Below are 19745 nucleotides of genomic sequence, written 5' to 3'. Positions count from 1 at the left end.
CCTCCTGTATTGGTTCATTATCATTAGGGACTGGTGAAATCCTCCTGTATTGGTTCATTATCATTAGGGACTGGTGAAACCCTCCTGTATTGGTTCATTATCATTAGGGACTGGTGAAACCCTCCTGTATTGGTTCATTATCATTAGGGACTGGTGAAACCCTCCTGTATTGGTTCATTATCATTAGGGACTGGTGAAACCCTCCTGTATTGGTTCATTATCATTAGGGACTGGTGAAACCCTCCTGTATTGGTTCATTATCATTAGGGACTGGTGAAACCTGTTGTATTGGTTCATTATCATTAGGGACTGGTGAAACCTGTTGTATTGGTTCATTATCATTAGGGACTGGTGAAACCTGTTGTATTGGTTCATTATCATTAGGGACTGGTGAAACCCTCCTGTATTGGTTCATTATCATTAGGGACTGGTGAAACCCTCTTGAGTGGTTCATTATCATTAGGGACTGGTGAAACCCTCCTGTATTGGTTCATTATCATTAGGGACTGGTGAAACCCTCCTGTATTGGTTCATTATCATTAGGGACTGGTGAAACCCTCTTGTATTGGTTCATTATCATTAGGGACTGGTGAAACCCTCCTGTATTGGTTCCTTATCATTAGGGACTGGTAAAACCCTCCTGTATTGGTTCATTATCATTAGGGACTGGTAAAACCCTCCTGTATTGGTTCATTATCATTAGGGACTGGTAAAACCCTCCTGTATTGGTTCCTTATCATTAGGGACTGGTGAAACCCTCCTGTATTGGTTCATTATCATTAGGGACTGGTGAAACCCTCCTGTATTGGTTCATTATCATTAGGGACTGGTGAAACCCTCTTGAGTGGTTCATTATCATTAGGGACTGGTGAAACCCTCCTGTATTGGTTCATTATCATTAGGGACTGGTGAAACCCTCTTGTATTGGTTCATTATCATTAGGGACTGGTGAAACCCTCCTGTATTGGTTCCTTATCATTAGGGACTGGTAAAACCCTCCTGTATTGGTTCATTATCATTAGGGACTGGTAAAACCCTCCTGTATTGGTTCATTATCATTAGGGACTGGTAAAACCCTCCTGTATTGGTTCCTTATCATTAGGGACTGGTGAAACCCTCCTGTATTGGTTCCTTATCATTAGGGACTGGTGAAACCCTCCTGTATTGGTTCCTTATCATTAGGGACTGGTGAAACCCTCCTGTATTGGTTCCTTATCATTAGGGACTGGTGAAACCCTCCTGTATTGGTTCCTTATCATTAGGGACTGGTGAAACCCTCCTGTATTGGTTCCTTATCATTAGGGACTGGTGAAACCCTCCTGTATTGGTTCATCATCATTAGGGACTGGTGAAATCCTCCTGTATTGGTTCATTATCATTAGGGACTGGTAAAACCCTCCTGTATTGGTTCATTATCATTAGGGACTGGTGAAACCCTCCTGTATTGGTTCATTATCATTAGGGACTGGTGAAACCCTCCTGTATTGGTTCATTATCATTAGGGACTGGTGAAACCCTCCTGTATTGGTTCATTATCATTAGGGACTGGTGAAACCTGTTGTATTGGTTCATTATCATTAGGGACTGGTGAAACCCTCCTGTATTGGTTCATTATCATTAGGGACTGGTGAAACCCTCTTGAGTGGTTCATTATCATTAGGGACTGGTGAAACCCTCCTGTATTGGTTCATTATCATTAGGGACTGGTGAAACCCTCCTGTATTGGTTCATTATCATTAGGGACTGGTGAAACCCTCCTGTATTGGTTCATTATCATTAGGGACTGGTGAAACCCTCCTGTATTGGTTCATTATCATTAGGGACTGGTGAAACCCTCCTGTATTGGTTCATTACTATTGTTGGTTCCAGTCCACTACCAGACCAAGGACCGGTGGTTCCAGTCCACAACCAGACCAAGGACCGGTGGTTCCAGTCCACTACCAGACCAAGGACCGGTGGTTCCAGTCCACAACCAGACTAAGGACCGGTGGTTCCAGTCCACGACCAGACCAAGGACCGGTGGTTCCAGTCCACTACCAGACCAAGGACCGGTGGTTCCAGTCCACTACCAGACCAAGGACCGGTGGTTCCAGTCCACTACCAGACCAAGGACCGGTGGTTCCAGTCCACTACCAGACCAAGGACCGGTGGTTCCAGTCCACTACCAGACCAAGGACCGGTGGTTCCAGTCCACTACCAGACCAAGGACCGGTGGTTCCAGTCCACTACCAGACCAAGGACCGGTGGTTCCAGTCCACTACCAGACCAAGGACCGGTGGTTCCAGTCCACTACCAGACCAAGGACCGGTGGTTCCAGTCCACTACCAGACCAAGGACCGGTGGTTCCAGTCCACTACCAGACCAAGACCGGTGGTTCCAGTCCACTACCAGACCAAGGACCGGTGGTTCCAGTCCACTACCAGACCAAGGACCGGTGGTTCCAGTCCACTACCAGACCAAGGACCGGTGGTTCCAGTCCACTACCCGACCAAGGACCAGTTTAAAATGGGGGAAAATAAGATCTAATTTAATTTGAGCATTAAAAATGCAAAAATATTGAATAAATGTTTTATTGTCACTGAAATCCCTCCATATACATATCACTTAATGCATATCATGTTTTGAAAAAAACATTTCAACATTACATTGGGGAGACGTTGATGATAGAGTTACAAAATTCAACGACAGACAATCTATTACATACATCATTCTGAGGAAAACGTTTCAGTGACGTTAAAGGAACACGATGACAACGTTGCTCACCGTCCTGCAGCACCTCCTCATCAGCCGGATCCTTCTGCTTGGTGAAGTCCAGAGTGTAGGTCATTCCGTTACAGCCCCGCGTCCTCACACCCACCTTCAGACCAATCTGGAACACAACCACCATTATAACACTACCCATAACCCCTCACACCCACCTTCAGACCAATCTGGAACACAACCACCATTATAACACTACCCATAACCCCTCACACCCACCTTCAGACCAATCTGGAACACAACCACCATTATAACACTACCCATAACCCCTCACACCCACCTTCAGACCAATCTGGAACACAACCACCATTATAACACTACCCATAACCCCTCACACCCACCTTCAGACCAATCTGGAACACAACCACCATTATAACACTACCCATAACCCCTCACACCCACCCTCAGACCAATCTGTAACACAACACAACCACCATTATAACACTACCCATAACCCCTCACACCCACCCTCAGACCAATCTGTAACACAACACAACCACCATTATACCACTACCCATAACCCCTCACACCCACCTTCAGACCAATCTGGAACACAACACAACCACCATTATACCACTACCCATAACCCCTCACACCCACCTTCAGACCAATCTGGAACACAACACAACCACCATTATAACACTACCCATAACCCCTCACACCCACTATATATCATCCCCTCAGTGGGATAGAGGAGGGTTAGTTAGAAGGACACTTACGTATTCTGGCTTGTTCTCCAGTAGGGTCCGGATCCTATTCACAGCAGGAGGAGTCTGGAAGAACAACAAGAGGAAAGGGGTTGATCATCATTCTCAACAGTTAAGACAGTGCAGTCTTCCAGCAGATTACCACCCAGCATCCCCACTGCTGGTTTGCATCTGAAGCTAAGCAGGGTTGTTCCTGGTCAGTCCCTGGATGGGAGACCAGATGCTGCTGGAAGTGATGTTGGAGGGCCAGTAGGAGGCGCCCTTTCCTCTGAGACATTGCCCTGTGTAGGGTGCAGTTTTTTTTGGATGGGGACATTAAACCGGTGTCCACACTCTCTGTGGTGACTAAAGTTAACACAAGCTTTCTGCCGATATAAGACACTTATCTGTACCGCCATTTGTTGTTTCTCTAAAATCTGTGATCGTGACAAGGCGCTGCATGATTTACAACTGTCCAGTTGACGGAACACTGATCCCTAAGAAGGGATCCAAACATGTGTATCAAATCGTTATTTGTCACATGCGCCGAATACAACAGGTAATACAGTGAAATGCTTACTAACAAGCCCTTAACGATGCAGTTTAAAGAAAAATACCTTAAAAAAAAGAAATTACAAATAATGATTTGATGCGACAGTAACTAAGATGAGAAGCCTGTCCATAATAAAGAGCCCCTCTGCCTTCTTAAGAACAAATTCTTAATTACAATGGCTGCCTACCCCGGACGACCCCTAACCCGGACGACCCCTAACCCGGACGAAGCTAGGCCAATTGTGTGCCACCCTATGGGACTCCCAATCGAACCAGGGTCTGTAGTGACGCCTCTAGCACTGCCTAAGACCGCTGCACCTCTCGGGAGCCCAGACAGACTCAGATAGTTGGCCTATAGACATATAGAGAGAGCGGGGCATAAAGAGACTATAGACATATAGCGAGAGAGGGACATAAAGAGACTATAGACATATAGAGAGAGAGGGACATAAAGAGACTATAGACATATAGAGAGAGAGGGACATAAAGAGACTATAGACATATAGAGAGAGAGGGACATAAAGAGACTATAGACATATAGAGAGAGAGGGACATAAAGAGACTATAGACATATAGAGAGAGAGGGACATAAAGAGACTATAGACATATAGAGAGAGAGGGACATAAAGAGACTATAGGCATATAGAGAGAGAGGGACATAAAGAGACTATAGGCATATAGAGAGAGAGGGACATAAAGAGACTATAGACATATAGAGAGAGAGGGACATAAAGAGACTATAGACATATAGAGAGAGAGGGACATAAAGAGACTATAGACATATAGAGAGAGAGGGACATAAAGAGACTATAGACATATAGAGAGAGAGGGACATAAAGAGACTATAGACATATAGAGAGAGAGGGACATAAAGAGACTATAGACATATAGAGAGAGAGGGACATAAAGAGACTATAGACATATAGAGAGAGAGGGACATAAAGAGACTATAGACATATAGAGAGAGAGGGACATAAAGAGACTATAGACATATAGAGAGAGAGGGACATAAAGAGACTATAGACATATAGAGAGAGAGGGACATAAAGAGACTATAGACATATAGAGAGAGAGGGACATAAAGAGACTATAGACATATAGAGAGAGAGGGGCATAAAGAGACTATAGACATATAGAGAGAGAGGGACATAAAGAGACTATAGACATATAGAGAGAGAGGAACATAAAGAGACTATAGACATATAGAGAGAGAGGGACATAAAGACACTATAGACATATAGAGAGAGAGGGACATAAAGAGACTATAGACATATAGAGAGAGAGGGACATAAAGAGACTATAGACATATAGAGAGAGAGGGGCATAAAGAGACTATAGACATATAGAGAGAGAGGGACATAGAGACTATAGACATATAGAGAGAGAGGGACATAAAGAGACTATAGACATATAGAGAGAGAGGGACATAAAGAGACTATAGACATATAGAGAGAGAGGGACATAAAGAGACTATAGACATATAGAGAGAGAGGGGCATAAAGAGACTATAGACATAGAGAGAGAGAGGGACATGAAGAGACTATAGACATATAGAGAGAGAGGGACATAAAGAGACTATAGACATATAGAGAGAGAGGGACATAAAGAGACTATAGACATATAGAGAGAGAGGGACATAAAGAGACAGAGGGGCGCTGTTTCGCAAGTATGAATGCGACTTCTGCAAAGGCTGTTTCACCGTAAATGCTGCACAGCCAATGTAGACACCGGATTGATCATGCAGCAGATTTTACCCGCGAATTCAAAAACATCTACTCACATTTGGCAGGTGGCGAGTGTTAATTTCAGGACTGGCCATGACCAGAATATGTTTAACTTTTGAAGGGTAGGCGCCAGCCAGCCATCTCTGGCACCGTGGGTCACCACAACGTGTACCAAGGCGAATAGTGATTTCGCTCACTAAGTAGCATTACCATGTTAATATTAACTTACCGGAGGTAGACGTTCAATGTTAACGCGGGTACATCTCATTGCTAGCGTTGTAAAGATGGTATTGTGAATCAGAACAATGGGCTGGGAATAGAACTTCCGGTAGGAGAGTTGGTGCTCAATAAAACAAACTGGCAGGGTGAAAAATGCCCTAAAATAAGGCTTTTCGCGATTACATAAACTACGGCAAGCAGATTGGACATAGTAATATTATGAAACTAGGCTCAATGGCGGATGCAATATACACTTTATTTTTATGTCATGTCCAGCCTACCAGTAAATGATAACAAAAAATATTTGGTTAAATCACGATATCTGTAACTACAAGTTCGCTAGCTAAAGCTAGTGTAATCCTAATCGTTAACGATATTAACTAAATAAAACACTACTCGATCACTGTTCGTCAAAGTCATTAGGAACATGCTTAACCAGAGAACAACGACATCTTTAAAACTAGAAATAAACTACTAGGACCCCATTAGCCGGAGTGGCGTAACGTTAGCTAGCTAGCTCACTTTATGTAACTTCGGAGCAAGCGGTCATAACACAAACCGTCAGTTTAGAGAGGAAAATAGCAATGCCGAATACTTCAACACACTTACCAGAGTTAACGCGGCTCTTGTAGCTAATATCTTTCTTTTACTGACAGCTCTGACCGTCGCTCTCGCCACCATAGAGGCAGACATGTTCAGCAGTCTCCAGAAAATTAAACATTAAATGTAGCCCCGTTTGCTAACATGAAAACACACCCGTCTGCGCATGCGTGCGAAAGGGGCCAACATCGGATTAGCAAAGCAGAGCCACGATAGGGCGATTTCTTTAGTTGACAGGCAGTTCAGCCAATAGACAAAGTACACTTATGACACCCCCACAAACTTGAGCAACACAACAAAGACATGAGGTCATTTGGCTGGCAACAAAGGTCATTTAAAAAGTTTTATAACCATAACATTGTAGCATGTAGCTACATCGAGTGAATAATAGTCTCAGCAGGAACGCTGCTCAGTACAAACTGTACAAGCACCGGGGGCTGCCAGTAAACAATTTGAGGAGGCTACATAGAACTGTGACTCAATTTAAAATTGAGTCATTCCAAAAGAAAGACAGTGTGAGGGTTTATTTTCTAAACTAATGACAGAAAGATACTCTGACACAAAAAATATCTGGACATTAAATCACTTTTCTTTTTTTGTAAAGAAAAGTTTATTTGATGTGCGTTTCTCAGAATAGTAGCAACGGACATTAGCCCGGGGCAGAGCTTCACATTACAGCCATCAGTCCCACCAAGCCAAGGCACTGGCCATGAAACGCATCATACAAACAAAAGCATATTTCCCCGTTTTCCCCTCATCCCCAAATCCTTCACCGATGTACGCAGAACCCCAAATCAACCCTCAGCCCGATCCCATATCCAGTGTTCGAGAGTGTAGATCGATAAGGATCATTAATTTGGTACGCATAAGCAATATGGTGGTAACTACCGCCACCTTGCCCTCTAATGGACAAAGTGGAATTTAATGTTTTGCCATATAACTACACCTGTCCAATCCTGTCAGATCTACACACCAGGGAGCTAGTGGTCCATTTAGGTACAGGTAACCCAGGTAACCCCAGGTAACCCAGGTAACCCAGATAACCCAGATAACCCAGGTAACCCAGATACAGAGCCACATATTCCGTATATGACTCTGCCCAGGTCACTGCAATGACAGCACTACAAAACACTGTGTTAAGAGGGGGCAGGAAGGATCTAGCTAGTTACCATCGTTGGATGTTCTGGCATTTAGGGGCATTTAAATACAAGCTGTCCATTATTATCAATAGTCCCAATTTGTTTCAGGGACAATTCTAGAATCCAGATTTAACCCTCGGCGCATGCAGGCAGGAGTGTACAGAGACACACACACACAGCCTGGCTTGAACTACTGTCCAAAATGGAGGAGAGGGGTGTTTGGGAGGACGTCAGTGCAGAAGACAAATGTAACAAATAATCAGTATTATAAAAACAAAATAAAAAACACACCGGTGTTGGGGGGGTAAAATAACAGGAGAAGCAAAATGTATTTTCAGTTAAAACAATACAACACTTTTAAAAGCTTCTCTGAAACAGTAGGAGTGGTGGTTAAAACATACTACCCTCTCTCTCTGTTTATCTGCAGTCCAAATTACATCCTATTCCCCATGTAGTGCACTACTTTAGAGTCCTATGGGTCCTGGTCAAATGTAGTGCACTATATAGGGAATAGGGTGCCATGTTCTGTCTGGGGCTCAGACCCTGCCCATTTCCCATGGGAGTCGAGGTTCCAGGATCTGTGTTCCAAGTTCTAGTTTTTCGGGTGTTCTAGGTTCAGGCTGGTGGACTGGAAGTTTTGTCCAGACCTCAGAAGGAGTAGAGTAGAACCCAGAGGTTTGGGGCTAGAGCTGCCTCCCTCTCTCATTCCTTCTCTCCCTCAGTATCTCTTCTCTCTCTCTCCGGTCTTCAGTCCACTGGGCTCCTCCTGGGATCAGACCCGACCCATGTGCCTGCTGGCTAGACCCGCCTGGAAAACAATGTGGACGCAAGATAGAATTATGGAGGATAGCAAGGAAGAGATGCACTGACAATCAAGGAAGGCAAAACAATGCTGTTATTATTGTAAGTTAGTCAAACATTGAGTAAATCGAATCAAACGTTATTGTTCGCGTAAACATATTTTGCCGATGTTATCGCAGGTGCAGCAAAATGCTTGTGTTTCTCTCTCCAACAGTGCAGTAATACCTAACAATACACAAAGTCCCAAAAATTAAAATTAAAGAAATGAAATACCAGAACGAGCAATGTAAGAGTCCCGAAACATAAAAAATAATAAGAAATAAATACTGCACTAAAATATAAAATGCAACATGTAAAGTGTTGTTCCTGTGTTTCATGAGCTGAAATAAAAGATCTCAGAAATATTCCATATGCACCAAAAGCTTATTTCTCTCAAAAGTTGTGCTTAAATGTGTTAACATCCCTGTTAGTGAGCAGTTCTCCTTTGCCAAGACAATCCATCTACCGGACAGGTGTGGCACATCAAGCATCTGATTAAACAGCATAATCATTACGCAGGTGCACCTTGTGCTGGGGACAATAAAAGGCCATGCAAAAAAAATTGGCAGTTCTGTCACACAACACAATGCCACAGATGTCTCAAGTTTTGAGGTAGCATGCAATTGGCATGCTGACTGCAGGAATGTCCACCAGAGCTGTTGACGGAAAATGTAATGTTAATTTCTCTACCATAAGCCGCCTCCAACATAGTTTTAGAGAACTTGGCAGTACGTCCAACCGGCCTCAAAACCACAGAACACGTGCAACCACGCCAGCCCAGGACCTCCACATCCGGCTTCTTCACCTGCGGGATCGTCTGAGACCAGCCACCCAGACAGCTGATGAAACTCAAGAGTATTTCCGTCTGTAACAAAGCCTTTTTGTTGGGAAAAACTAATTCTGATTGGCTAGGTCTGGCTCCCCAGTGGGTGGGCCTATGCCCTCCTAGGCCCACCTATGGCTGCGCCCCTGCTCAGTCAAACACGTCAGAATCCTTTAGGTAAAAAAATTAAATAAAACACTGACCTGCTTGTGGACAAAAAAAAAACACCGCCTTTGCTGTCTCTGCCTGGCCGGTTCCCCTCTCTCCACTGGGATTCTCTAACCCTGTTACAGGGGCTGAGTCACTGGCTTACTGGTGCTCTTCCATGCCGTCCCTAGGAGGGGTGCGTCACCTGAGCGGGTTGAGTCATTGACGTGATCTTCCTGTCTGGGTTGGCGCCCCCCCTTGGGTTGTCCCGTGGTACTTCTCCTGTCTTATCCAGTGTGAATTTAAGTATGCTCTCTCTAAGTCTCTCTCTTGGAGGACCTGAGCCCTAGGACCATGCCTCAGGACTACTTGGCATGATGACTCCTTGCTGTCCCCAGTCCACCTGGCCGTGCTGCTGCTCCAGTTTCAACTGTTCTGCCTGCGGCTACGGAACCCTGACCTGATCACCGGACGTGCTACCTGTCCCAGACCTGCTGTTTTCAACTCTCTAGAGACAGCAGGAGCGGTAGAGATACTCTTAATGATCGGCTATGAAAAGCCAACTGACATTTACTCCTGAGGTGCTGACTTGCTGCACCCTCGACAACCACTGTGATTATTATTATTTGACCATGCTGGTCATTTATGAACATTTGAACATCTTGGCCATGTTCTGTTATAATCTCCAGCCAGAAGGACTGGCCACCCCTCATAGCCTGGTTCCTCTCTAGGTTTCTTCCTAGGTTTTGGCCTTTCTAGGGAGTTTTTCCTAGCCACCGTGCTTCTACACCTGCATTGCTTGCTGTTTGGGGTTTTAGGCTGGGTTTCTGTACAGCACTTTGAGATATCAGCTGATGTAAGAAGGGCTATATAAATACATTTGACCTGCTTGTGGACTCAAAACACACTGACCTGCTTGTGGACTCAAAACACACTGACCTGCTTGTGGATTCAAAAAACACTGACCTGCTTGTGGACTCAAAAAACACTGACCTGCTTGTGGACTCAAAACACACTGACCTGCTTGTGGACTCAAAACACACTGACCTGCTTGTGGATTCAAAACACACTGACCTGCTTGTGGACTCAAAAAACACTGACCTGCTTGTGGACTCAAAACACACTGACCTGCTTGTGGACTCAAAACACACTGACCTGCTTGTGGATTCAAAACACACTGACCTGCTTGTGGACTCAAAACACACTGACCTGCTTGTGGACTAAAAACACACTGACCTGCTTGTGGACTCAAAACACACTGACCTGCTTGTGGACTCAAAACACACTGACCTGCTTGTGGACTCAAAACACACTGACCTGCTTGTGGACTCAAAACACACTGACCTGCTTGTGGATTCAAAACACACTGACCTGCTTGTGGATTCAAAACACACTGACCTGCTTGTGGATTCAAAACACACTGACCTGCTTGTGGATTCAAAACACACTGACCTGCTTGTGGACTCAAAACACACTGACCTGCTTGTGGACTCAAAACACACTGACCTGCTTGTGGACTCAAAACACACTGACCTGCTTGTGGACTCAAAACACACTGACCTGCTTGTGGACTAAAAACACACTGACCTGCTTGTGGACTCAAAACACACTGACCTGCTTGTGGACTAAAAACACACTGACCTGCTTGTGGACTCAAAACACACTGACCTGCTTGTGGACTCAAAACACACTGACCTGCTTGTGGACTCAAAACACACTGACCTGCTTGTGGATTCAAAACACACTGACCTGCTTGTGGACTAAAAACACACTGACCTGCTTGTGGACTCGATATCACATTTTGTTGTTGCTTCCTTTTCTTCTTCTCCTGTTGAGAGGAGCCCTGGACAAATAAACACAAGTGTGTCAGAACGTGTGTGTGTGTGTGTGTGTGTGTGTGTGTGTGTGTGTGTGTGTGTGTGTGTGTGTGTGTGTGTGTGTGTGTGTGTGTGTGTGTGTGTGTGTGTGTGTGTGTGTGTGTGTGTGTGCGCGCGTCAATGTTTGTGTGAATATTGATCGTACCCGTCTCTCTCTCTAAAATTCCTCATGTGGCTCATAGAGGGAGAGGAGGAGTTCTCTGCTTTGGCACCTGCACCAAACAGAGACAGAAACATCAACACCACTTCCTGCAACAGCCAGCCAGAGACAGCCAGCCAGAGACAGACAAACAGCCAGCCAGAGACAGCCAGCCAGCCAGCCAGCCAGAGACAGCCAGCCAGCCAGAGACAGCCAGCCAGCCAGAGACAGACAAACAGCCAGAGACAGCCAGCCAGCCAGCCAGAGACAGCCAAACAGCCAGCCAGAGACAGACAAACAGCCAGCCAGAGACAGCCAGCCAGAGACAGCCAGCCAGAGACAGCCAGAGACAGCCAGCCAGCCAGAGACAGACAAACAGCCAGAGACAGCCAGCCAGCCAGAGACAGCCAAACAGCCAGCCAACCAAAGACAAGCAGCCAGCCAGCCAGAGACAGCCAGCCAAAGACAGACAAACAGACAGACAGCCACAGCCAGCCAGCCAAAGACAGACAAACAGCCAGCCAGCCAAAGACAGACAAACAGCCAGCCAGCCAGAGACAGCCAGCCAAAGACAGACAAACAGCCAGCCAGCCAGAGACAGCCAGCCAAAGACAGACAAACAGCCAGCCAGCGAGACAACCAGGCAGCCACAGCCAGCCAGCCATAGACAGCCAGTCAAAGACAGACAAACAGCGAGCCAGCCAGCCAGCCAAAAACAGACAAACAGCCAGCCAGCCAGAGACAGCCAGCCATCAATCCAGAGACAAACAGCCAGCCAGAGCGACAAACAACCAGCCAGCCAGAGAGACAAAGTCAGACAGAGAGACTCAGTACTGACCTGCCGGTCCTCTGTACTGGGGGCAGTTCTTCTTGATGTGGGCGTTGCTCCCACACAGGAAGCAGCATCGCTTCTCTTTTCCTGTCGCCTCCAGCGGTCGCCCTGACGACGCTCCCTGCCCCCCTCAGACTCCGCCCAGTCCCTCCTTCCCTCCGCTCGGTCCTCCTGCTCACAACGCTGCCTAGACCTGGAGAGAGGAGGAGATTACACACACACACAAAGTCTAAAATGCACACACCACACGGCTAGTGGCACTCCTTACTTCCTGCGTATGGGACAGTCTTTCATGAAGTGTCCGATCTTGCCACATATCCTGCAGCAGCGGTCGTTAGGAGCCAGCTGTCCCTCTGTCAGCACCTCGGGGTCAAAGAAGAACTCCTGAGAAGATCAACAACATATTGCTGTCATAAACCTCAGGGTCAAAGAAGGTGGTTACTGGCCCAACAGCTAGGCTACCTGAATACAAACCATCTGAATAGCGTACTCAGGAGGGTAGGTAGTGGATACTAACCATCTGACTAGCGTACTCAGGAGGGTAGGTAGTGGATACTAACCATCTGACTAGTGTACTCAGGAGGGTAAGTAGTGGATACTAACCATCTGACTAGCGTACTCAGGAGGGTAGGTAGTGAATACTAACCATCTGACTAGCGTACTCAGGAGGGTAGGTAGTGGATACTAACCATCTGACCAGCGTACTCAGGAAGGTAGGTAGCGGATACTAACCATCTGACCAGCGTACTCAGGAGGGTAGGTAGTGGATACTAACCATCTGACTAGTGTACTCAGGAGGGTAGGTAGTGGATACTAACCATCTGACTAGCGTACTCAGGAGGGTAGGTAGTGGATACTAACCATCTGACTAGCGTACTCAGGAGGGTAGGTAGTGGATACTAACCATCTGACTAGTGTACTCAGGAGGGTAGGTAGTGGATACTAACCATCTGACTAGTGTACTCAGGAGGGTAGGTAGTGGATACTAACCATCTGACTAGTGTACTCAGGAGGGTAGGTAGTGGATACTAACCATCTGACTAGTGTACTCAGGAGGGTAGGTAGTGGATACTAACCATCTGACTAGCGTACTCAGGAGGGTAGGTAGTGGATACTAACCATCTGACTAGCGTACTCAGGAGGGTATGTAGTGAATACTAACCATCTGACTAGTGTACTCAGGAGGGTAGGTAGTGGATACTAACCATCTGACTAGCGTACTCAGGAGGGTAGGTAGTGAATACTAACCATCTGACTAGCGTACTCAGGAGGGTAGGTAGTGGATACTAACCATCTGACTAGCGTACTCAGGAGGGTAGGTAGTAGATACTAACCATCTGACTAGCGTACTCAGGAGGGTAGGTAGTGGATACTAACCATCTGACTAGCGTACTCAGGAGGGTAGTTAGTGAATACTAACCATCTGAATAGCGTACTCAGGAGGGTAGGTAGTGGATACTAACCATCTGACTAGCGTACTCAGGAGGGTAGGTAGTGGATACTAACCATCTGACTAGCGTACTCAGGAGGGTAGGTAGTGGATACTAACCATCTGACTAGCGTACTCAGGAGGGTAGGTAGTGGATACTAACCATCTGACTAGTGTACTCAGGAGGGTAGGTAGTGGATACTAACCATCTGACTAGCGTACTCAGGAGGGTAGGTAGTGGATACTAACCATCTGACTAGTGTACTCAGGAGGGTAGGTAGTGGATACTAACCATCTGACTAGTGTACTCAGGAGGGTAGGTAGTGGATACTAACCATCTGACTAGTGTACTCAGGAGGGTAGGTAGTGGATACTAACCATCTGACTAGTGTACTCAGGAGGGTAGGTAGTGGATACTAACCATCTGACTAGTGTACTCAGGAGGGTAGGTAGTGGATACTAACCATCTGACTAGCGTACTCAGGAGGGTAGGTAGTGGATACTAACCATCTGACTAGCGTACTCAGGAGGGTATGTAGTGAATACTAACCATCTGACTAGTGTACTCAGGAGGGTAGGTAGTGGATACTAACCATCTGACTAGCGTACTCAGGAGGGTAGGTAGTGAATACTAACCATCTGACTAGCGTACTCAGGAGGGTAGGTAGTGGATACTAACCATCTGACTAGCGTACTCAGGAGGGTAGGTAGTGAATACTAACCATCTGACTAGCGTACTCAGGAGGGTAGGTAGTGGATACTAACCATCTGACTAGCGTACTCAGGAGGGTAGTTAGTGAATACTAACATCTGACTAGCGTACTCAGGAGGGTAGGTAGTGGATACTAACCATCTGACTAGCGTACTCAGGAGGGTAGGTAGTGGATACTAACCATCTGACTAGCGTACTCAGGAGGGTAGGTAGTGGATACTAACCATCTGACCAGCGTACTCAGGAAGGTAGGTAGCGGATACTGACCATCTGACCAGCGTACTCAGGAGGGTAGGTAGTGAATACTAACCATCTGACTAGCGTACTCAGGAGGGTAGGTAGTGGATACTAACCATCTGACTAGCGTACTCAGGAGGGTAGGTAGTGGATACTAACCATCTGACTAGCGTACTCAGGAGGGTAGGTAGTGGATACTAACCATCTGACTAGCGTACTCAGGAGGGTAGGTAGTGGATACTAACCATCTGACTAGCGTACTCATGAGGGTAGGTAGTGGATACTAACCATCTGACTAGCGTACTCAGGAGGGTAGGTAGTGGATACTAACCATCTGACTAGCGTACTCAGGAGGGTAGGTAGTGGATACTAACCATCTGACTAGCGTACTCAGGAGGGTAGGTAGTGGATACTAACCATCTGACTGGCGTACTCAGGAGGGTAGGTAGTGGATACTAACCATCTGACTAGCGTACTCAGGAGGGTAGGTAGTGGATACTAACCATCTGACTAGCGTACTCAGGAGGGTAGGTAGTGGATACTAACCATCTGACTAGCGTACTCAGGAGGGTAGGTAGTGGATACTAACCATCTGACTAGCGTACTCAGGAGGGTAGGTAGTAGATACTAACCATCTGACTAGCGTACTCAGGAGGGTAGGTAGTGGATACTAACCATCTGACTAGCGTACTCAGGAGGGTAGGTAGTGGATACTAACCATCTGACTAGCGTACTCAGGCATTATCACAGGGTGCAGACCATGACCCACATTCTACATTATCACAGGGTCCAGCCACCGACCCATATACTACATTATCACAGGGTGCAGACACTGACCCATATTCTAAATTATCACAGGGTGCAGACACTGACCCATATTCTACATTATCACATGGTCCAGACACTGACCCATATTCTACATTATCACAGGGTCCAGACACAGACCCATATTCTACATTATCACAGTTTCCAGACACTGACCCATATTCTACAATATCACAGGGTCCAGACACTGACCCATATTCTACATTATCACAGTTTCCAGACACCGACCCATATTCTACATTATCACAGGGTCCAGACACCGACCCATATTCTACATTATCACAGGGTCCAGACACTGACCCATATTCTACATTATCACAGGGTGCAGACACTGACCCATATTCTACATTATCACAGGGTGCAGACACTGACCCATATTCTACATTATCACAGGGTCCAGACACTGACCCATATTCTACATTAACACAGGGTGCAGACACTGACCCATATTCTACATTATCACAGGGTCCAGACACCGACCCATATTCTACATTATCACAGGGTCCAGCCACCGAACCATATTCTACATTATCACAGGGTGCATACCATGACCCATATTCTACATTATCACAGGGTCCAGACACCGACCCATATTCTACATTATCACAGGGTCCAGCCACCGACCCATATTCTACATTATCACAGGGTGCATACCATGACCCATATACTACATTATCACAGGGTCCAGCCACTGACCTGGGTGTTTCCTCAGACTACAGACAGACTACAGACAGCCCCACCCCATGTAGACCACCTACTGACAGCCCCACCCCATGTAGATCCCCTACAGACAGCCCCACCCCATGTAGATCACCTACAGACAGCCCCACCCCATGTAGATCCCCTACAGACAGCCCCACCCCATGTAGATCACCTACAGACAGCCCCACCCCATGTAGATCACCTACAGACAGCCCCACCCCATGTAGATCACCTACAGACAGCCCCACCCCATGTAGATCACCTACAGACAGCCCCACCCCATGTAGATCACCTACAGACAGCCCCACCCCATGTAGATCACCTACAGACAGGCCCACCCCATGTAGATCACCTACAGACAGCCCCACCCCATGTAGATCACCTACAGACAGCCCCACCCCATGTAGATCACCTACAGACAGCCCCACCCCATGTAGATCACCTACAGAATACAGACAGCCCCACCCCATGTAGATCACCTACAGACTACAGACAGCCCCACCCCATGTAGATCACCTACAGAATACAGACAGCCCCACCCCATGTAGATCACCTACAGACAGCCCCACCCCATGTAGATCACCTACAGACAGCCCCACCCCATGCCTACTGAAGATAACCCAGCTGTGTTGTCTACCTGAGCTGTGTTGTCTACCTGAGCTGTGTTGTCTACCTGAGCTGTGTTGTCTACCTGAGCTGTGTTGTCTACCTGAGCTGGGAGCTGTGTTGTCCCTCTGTCCCTGCTCCCAGTCCTCTCCTGGGTCCTCTCCCTGAGACGTTCTCCTCCAACGCTGTGAGGGGCGCTCTCTCCAGTTCTCCTCCCGGCCCTCGACCAGGCCATCTGCCTGCTGGCTCTCTGGGTATCTGTAAAGTGTTAGCATGGGTATCTGCAAAGTGTTAGCATGGCAATGTAGTGTGACATGTTTTCCTACAGGAAATGTTCAGTTTTAGGAATACGTGTATTTGGTACCTGGGTCTCTGGAAACCCTCCCTCGGAGAGGGGCTTTGCCCCCCCCCCCTTGAACACCTCCCCCCCAGGGGAACTGCTGAGGGGCCCCATCCCTCCCTTCTTGGGGCTGGCGCGGTAGAACCCACCGTGGCCTCCCCTCTTCCCCTGGCCACCCCTCTCCGGCTTGGGGCTGGCGCGGCCTCCTACCCTGGCCACCCCTCTCCGGCTTGGGGCTGGCGCGGTAGAACCCACCGTGGCCTCCCCTCTTCCCCTGGCCACCCCTCTTCCCCTGGCCACCCCTCTTCCCCTGGCCACCCCTCTCCGGCTTGGGGCTGGCGCGGTAGAACCCACCCCTCTTCCCCTGGCCACCCCTCTCCGGCTTGGGGCTGGCGCGGCCTCTTCCCCTGGCCACCCCTCTCCGGCTTGGGGCTGGCGCGGTAGAACCCACCCCTCTTCCCCTGGCCACCCCTCTCCGGCTTGGGGCTGGCGCGGCCTCTCCCCCTGGCCTCCCCTCTCCCCCTGGCCACCCCTCTCCGGCTTGGGGCTGGCGCGGTAGAACCCACCCTGGCCTCCCCTCTTCCCCTGGCCACCCCTCTCCGGCTTGGGGCTGTATCCTCTCCCAGCGTCCTGGTTCCTCCAGGCCTCTGCCTCGTTTGCCACCGCGACCCTTTCCCGGCCTCCCTGTTTAGGGTAACGTGGCGTGCCTCCTGACTCTTCCATGTTGTTTCTACTAGGCCTGTGGGGAGACAAGGAGAGAAGTGGCTAGTTCAAATCAAATGCATTGCTACTTCTGGGGAATGTAGTAGTGACCACTAGCTCTGGTCCAGGGGGTTTGTGGAGGAACGCACACTAACGAAACCCTGGACAATCGCTAAGTGACCACTAGCTCTGGTCCAGGGGGTTTGTGGAGGAATGCACACTAACGAAACCCTGGACAATCGCTAAGTGGCCACTATCTCTGGTCCAGGGGGTTTGTGGAGGAACGCACACTAACGAAACCCTGGACAATCGCTAAGTGACCACTAGCTCTGGTCCAGGGGGTTTGTGGAGGAACGCACACTAACGAAACCCTGGACAATCGCTAAGTGACCACTAGCTCTGGTCCAGGGGGTTTGTGGAGGAACGCACACTAACGAAACCCTGGACAATCGCTAAGTGACCACTAGCTCTGGTCCAGGGGGTTTGTGGAGGAACGCACACTAACGAAACCCTGGACAATCGCTAAGTGACCACTAGCTCACACAGGTAATGACAGTTCATTCATTTGGCTTACCTCTATATCTGTTACTAACTCAAAAGCTAGGCTAGCTAACTGGCTAAAGTTAGCTGCTAGTGTAAGAAATTGTAGTAGATACTGGAAACTTGTTTTAACAAACTTCTCAACATAAGCTATACTTGACACAACAGGCACACATCCCCCTCTTTTTCCCCACACATGTTATTCTCATCAGATAACAGCCACAGACCCACACACACAACCCTCCCCCATGAACAGGCATCTGCTAAAACAACCCCACACACACTATATTCAAGGTTGGGACTCAAGACAAAGAACTATGTTAAGAGCCAATGGAACGTCGACACCAGGCCCGAACAGGACTACCCACGACCCAGAGTGACCAATCAGAAGGCCAGACTACCAGACTCAACCTACTTCTATTGCTGTATAAATGAACTGTGAAATATGTTTAGCTCTCTCTCTTCCGACGATTCCATACGAGTCAGACAGAACGGGACTGTGCAGTACGCTTTACCAGATATTTTTACCATTTAATAAACTGCCTTATTATACAATATCCACCTCGTCCTATGTCTCAACTTGATCTCCTGTCTCCTATAATGTTTTATCAACACTAGCAGTTTGGCACTTCAACTATGTCACGACTTCTGCCGAAGTCGTTGCCTCTCCTTGTCCGGGCGGTGTTCGGCGGTCGACTTCACCGGCCTTCTAGCCATCATCGATCCATTTTTCATTTTCCATTGGTTTTGTCTTGTCTTCCCACACACCTGTTGTCAATCCCATTCATTACCTGTTGTGTATTTAACCCTCTGTTTCCCCTCATGTGTTTGTCAGAGATTGTTTTATGTCAAGTGTTGTTTTATTGGTGTATAGGTGCGCGACGGGTCCTCGTACCCATTTTTATTTGATGTATGTATATTTCTCGTGTTTGGAGCATGTCATGGACATTTATTAAAATCTCCATCTACACTTCGTTTACTCTCCTGCGCCTGACTTCCCTGCCACCTATACACACGACGTTGACAAACTATTAAGGCCCAACGGTTTACGAACAACTGTCAGCGCGTTGTGTGGATCACATATTAGCCAGCTTATAAGACTTTCGTTACATTTTAAAACAACTTGACTTGGCAAGTTTTTTTGTTGCGCTAGCTGTTAGCATGTTGTCACAAGGTTGCTGGGTAACTAAAGCCACCATGACGTGACATTTAGCTAGCTTGCTACTGACTTCTTGCTTAGCTAAGCCTAAATACTTCGGGTTGGCATGTGTTGGAGCTAACGCTATTACTACAAAACCAGTAGCTAGACGTCTG

At 47.4% G+C, this 19745-nt stretch overlaps 1 protein-coding gene and 1 pseudogene across 1 annotated transcript in view; both read right to left on the bottom strand.

Annotated features, from left to right (window-relative positions):
* Positions 1-6716, bottom strand: part of LOC129842541 (iron-sulfur cluster assembly 1 homolog, mitochondrial-like) — a 9583-nt gene extending 2867 nt beyond the window's left edge. Inside the window, exons 1-4 of the mRNA XM_055911118.1 lie at positions 6551-6716; positions 3480-3533; positions 2764-2869; positions 1-2480 (exon numbers count right to left, since the gene is read on the bottom strand). The exon at positions 1-2480 is cut by the window's left edge and continues 2867 nt beyond it. Coding sequence (XP_055767093.1) covers positions 2449-2480; positions 2764-2869; positions 3480-3533; positions 6551-6634 — 276 coding nt within the window. The 5' untranslated portion in view covers positions 6635-6716 and the 3' untranslated portion in view covers positions 1-2448. The remainder of the gene's footprint in view (positions 2481-2763; positions 2870-3479; positions 3534-6550) is intronic.
* Positions 6717-6927: 211 nt separating this feature from the next.
* LOC129842540 (terminal uridylyltransferase 7-like) lies at positions 6928-17293 on the bottom strand (annotated as a pseudogene).
* Between the last annotated feature and the right edge of the window lie 2452 nt (positions 17294-19745).

The sequence above is a fragment of the Salvelinus fontinalis genome, unplaced genomic scaffold (genome assembly GCF_029448725.1).
Source record: "Salvelinus fontinalis isolate EN_2023a unplaced genomic scaffold, ASM2944872v1 scaffold_0050, whole genome shotgun sequence".
Lineage (NCBI taxonomy): Eukaryota > Metazoa > Chordata > Actinopteri > Salmoniformes > Salmonidae > Salvelinus > Salvelinus fontinalis.
Note: the sequence above shows the minus strand (reverse complement) of the source record. Positions and strands in the feature narration are given on the sequence as shown.